The following is a 1,984-nucleotide window of genomic DNA, read 5'->3' on the forward strand; positions in this document are numbered from 1 at the left end:
ACTTAGGTGATAAAATTTTTTAGCATAAAATTTTTGTCAAGTAGTCTCAATAAAAAGAATTATTTTGTTACCCTAAGTATTAGCAATAATTATCCTTATGCTACCTATCCCAGATATCTTGTTTGTAACTATCATCTTTATATTATTAGCCCAGTTCTTGTTCTCGTAGATGTCGGATCCTCATTGTGGTTAAATGTCTTTGGTTAAATGTCTGGGCTGGCCATATCCTCCATTGTCTGAAAGCTGGCTGAGGCTCTTCCCCAACACAGAACTCTATAATAGCCCTGACCTACAGGCTTGACTTCCTTGTGGGACTTCATACACAGTTTGAGTGTGCCGTCTACTAGGCTGAATGGAGAGCTGCTGTGTCTCTCTGATTCCTGGGAGGGAGAAAAATTATATGAATGGGTTGTCTGCACAGTACCAAGTCCTTCCACTGCCTTCATGGGCATGTCTTTCTGTCTCTCATGCAGTGAGTTGGCTTCTGGAACACCAGAAGCATGAGGAGGTGGCTCTGAAAGTCCTTTTAGAGAACCTATTTTATTTTCCTCTGATCTGGCTGCCTTTGCTTTCTTTTTGAGGGACCAGTTTCTCAAACTGGCTATACCATTTCTCAACCATGTGTTGGGGTGAAGAGTTACAGAATGCATTTGTGAATGCCGCAGTACACTATCCTTTTTTGTATTGACGAGGTGGCTGCTGCCCTGCCCTGATGATGGACCAGGCATTCCAGAAATGAAGTTGGAACTGCTAAAGTCAGAAGAAAACTCTCCCAGGGGTGGCCCGGTGGCGCACTGCTACAGTGCGCCGCTTGGAAGCGAGGCGGCGCTCCCGCCAAGGGTTCGGATCCCACATACACACCGGTTCCTGCTCACTGGCTGAGCGAGGTGCGGGTGCAACACCGAGGGTTGCGATCCTGTTGCCGGTCCCGGTCCGGTATGGGCGTGACACTGAGGGTTGCGATCCGTTGCCGGACACACACAAAAAAAAAAAAAAAAAGAAGAAGAAAGCTCTCCCTGTTTTCTTTGAGCCTGAAAATTGCAACCTATTGGAGAGGGATTTTCAGTGGGTGTAAACACGGAATGTTCAGAAGTCTGAGAAAAAGGACTGTCCTGACAGCTCACTGATGAGCCACAGGGGGAAGTGCCTGGGAAGGATAAGCTGGAACAGCTAGTCTTTGGGCAAAGGCTTAATCTTGGGGGTAAAACCTTCTCAGTGTTTTGGTTTGTGGCACTACTCTTGCCCACCTCAATCCCCATGACCAAACTCTGATTAATAAGCTTTTGCCCCTCTATTTGCAAAGACTTATGCTGTTTGAGATAATCCTCCTCTCCCTGCAAGAGACCAGCTTCACAGCTGGTTTTATGTTGTTTCTTTGAATCATTGCCCCTGAGATAGGTCAGTTTGCAGTGCTGGTTATCTATGTTGGGCTCTGAGCAGCGCCGGTGTCGCCTCAGGGTTTTTGGAGCATATGTTGCATCTGAGGACAGGTAGCTGGGTGTGCACATGTCACATGGGGCCCTGGCATGCTCCTGCAGTGGGAGGGCTTCTCTGTACATCACTGCAATGGTCATCGGCTTGGATTCAAGAGGCTGTTTCATTTGAATGTCTTCATCATTAGACTGGTCTAAGTCAAAGTCACTCAGGGTTAAAAGGCCTTCCACCTCAGGCTGGTCAAGACCTTCCATCTCAGGCTGGTCAAGGCCTTCGGCCTCAGCTGGTCAAGGCCTTCCACCTAAGGCCGTTCAAGGCCTTCGGCCTCAGGCTGGTCAAGGCCTTCAACCTCAGGCTGGTCAAGGCCTTCCTCCTCAGGCTGGTCAAGGCCTTCGGCCTCAGGCCAGTCAAGGCCTTCCACCTCATGCTGGTCAAGGCCATGGTCACTGAGGGTTAAGTCAGACTCCATGCTTCTGCTACTCTGGTCATGTTTCTTTGTCAAGTCACTACATGGAGCATCCACATCCCCATTTACTTCCTTTTCCAAGCT

General features: G+C 48.5%; 1 protein-coding gene across 1 annotated transcript; it reads right to left on the reverse strand.

The window, feature by feature from the left end:
- Nucleotides 1–99: 99 nt before the first annotated feature.
- LOC103584285 (rho GTPase-activating protein 20-like) lies at nt 100–1,574 on the reverse strand. The gene is made up of 2 exons (XM_008565349.1): nt 1,010–1,574; nt 100–766 (listed from the first exon to the last, which is right to left on the reverse strand). The coding sequence occupies exons 1-2, from the start codon at nt 1,572–1,574 to the stop codon at nt 204–206; spliced, it is 1,128 nt and encodes a 375-aa protein (XP_008563571.1). The 3' UTR covers nt 100–203.
- Nucleotides 1,575–1,984: the final 410 nt, after the last annotated feature.

Source organism: Galeopterus variegatus, unplaced genomic scaffold (genome assembly GCF_000696425.1).
Source record: "Galeopterus variegatus unplaced genomic scaffold, G_variegatus-3.0.2 Scaffold49007, whole genome shotgun sequence".
NCBI lineage: Eukaryota > Metazoa > Chordata > Mammalia > Dermoptera > Cynocephalidae > Galeopterus > Galeopterus variegatus.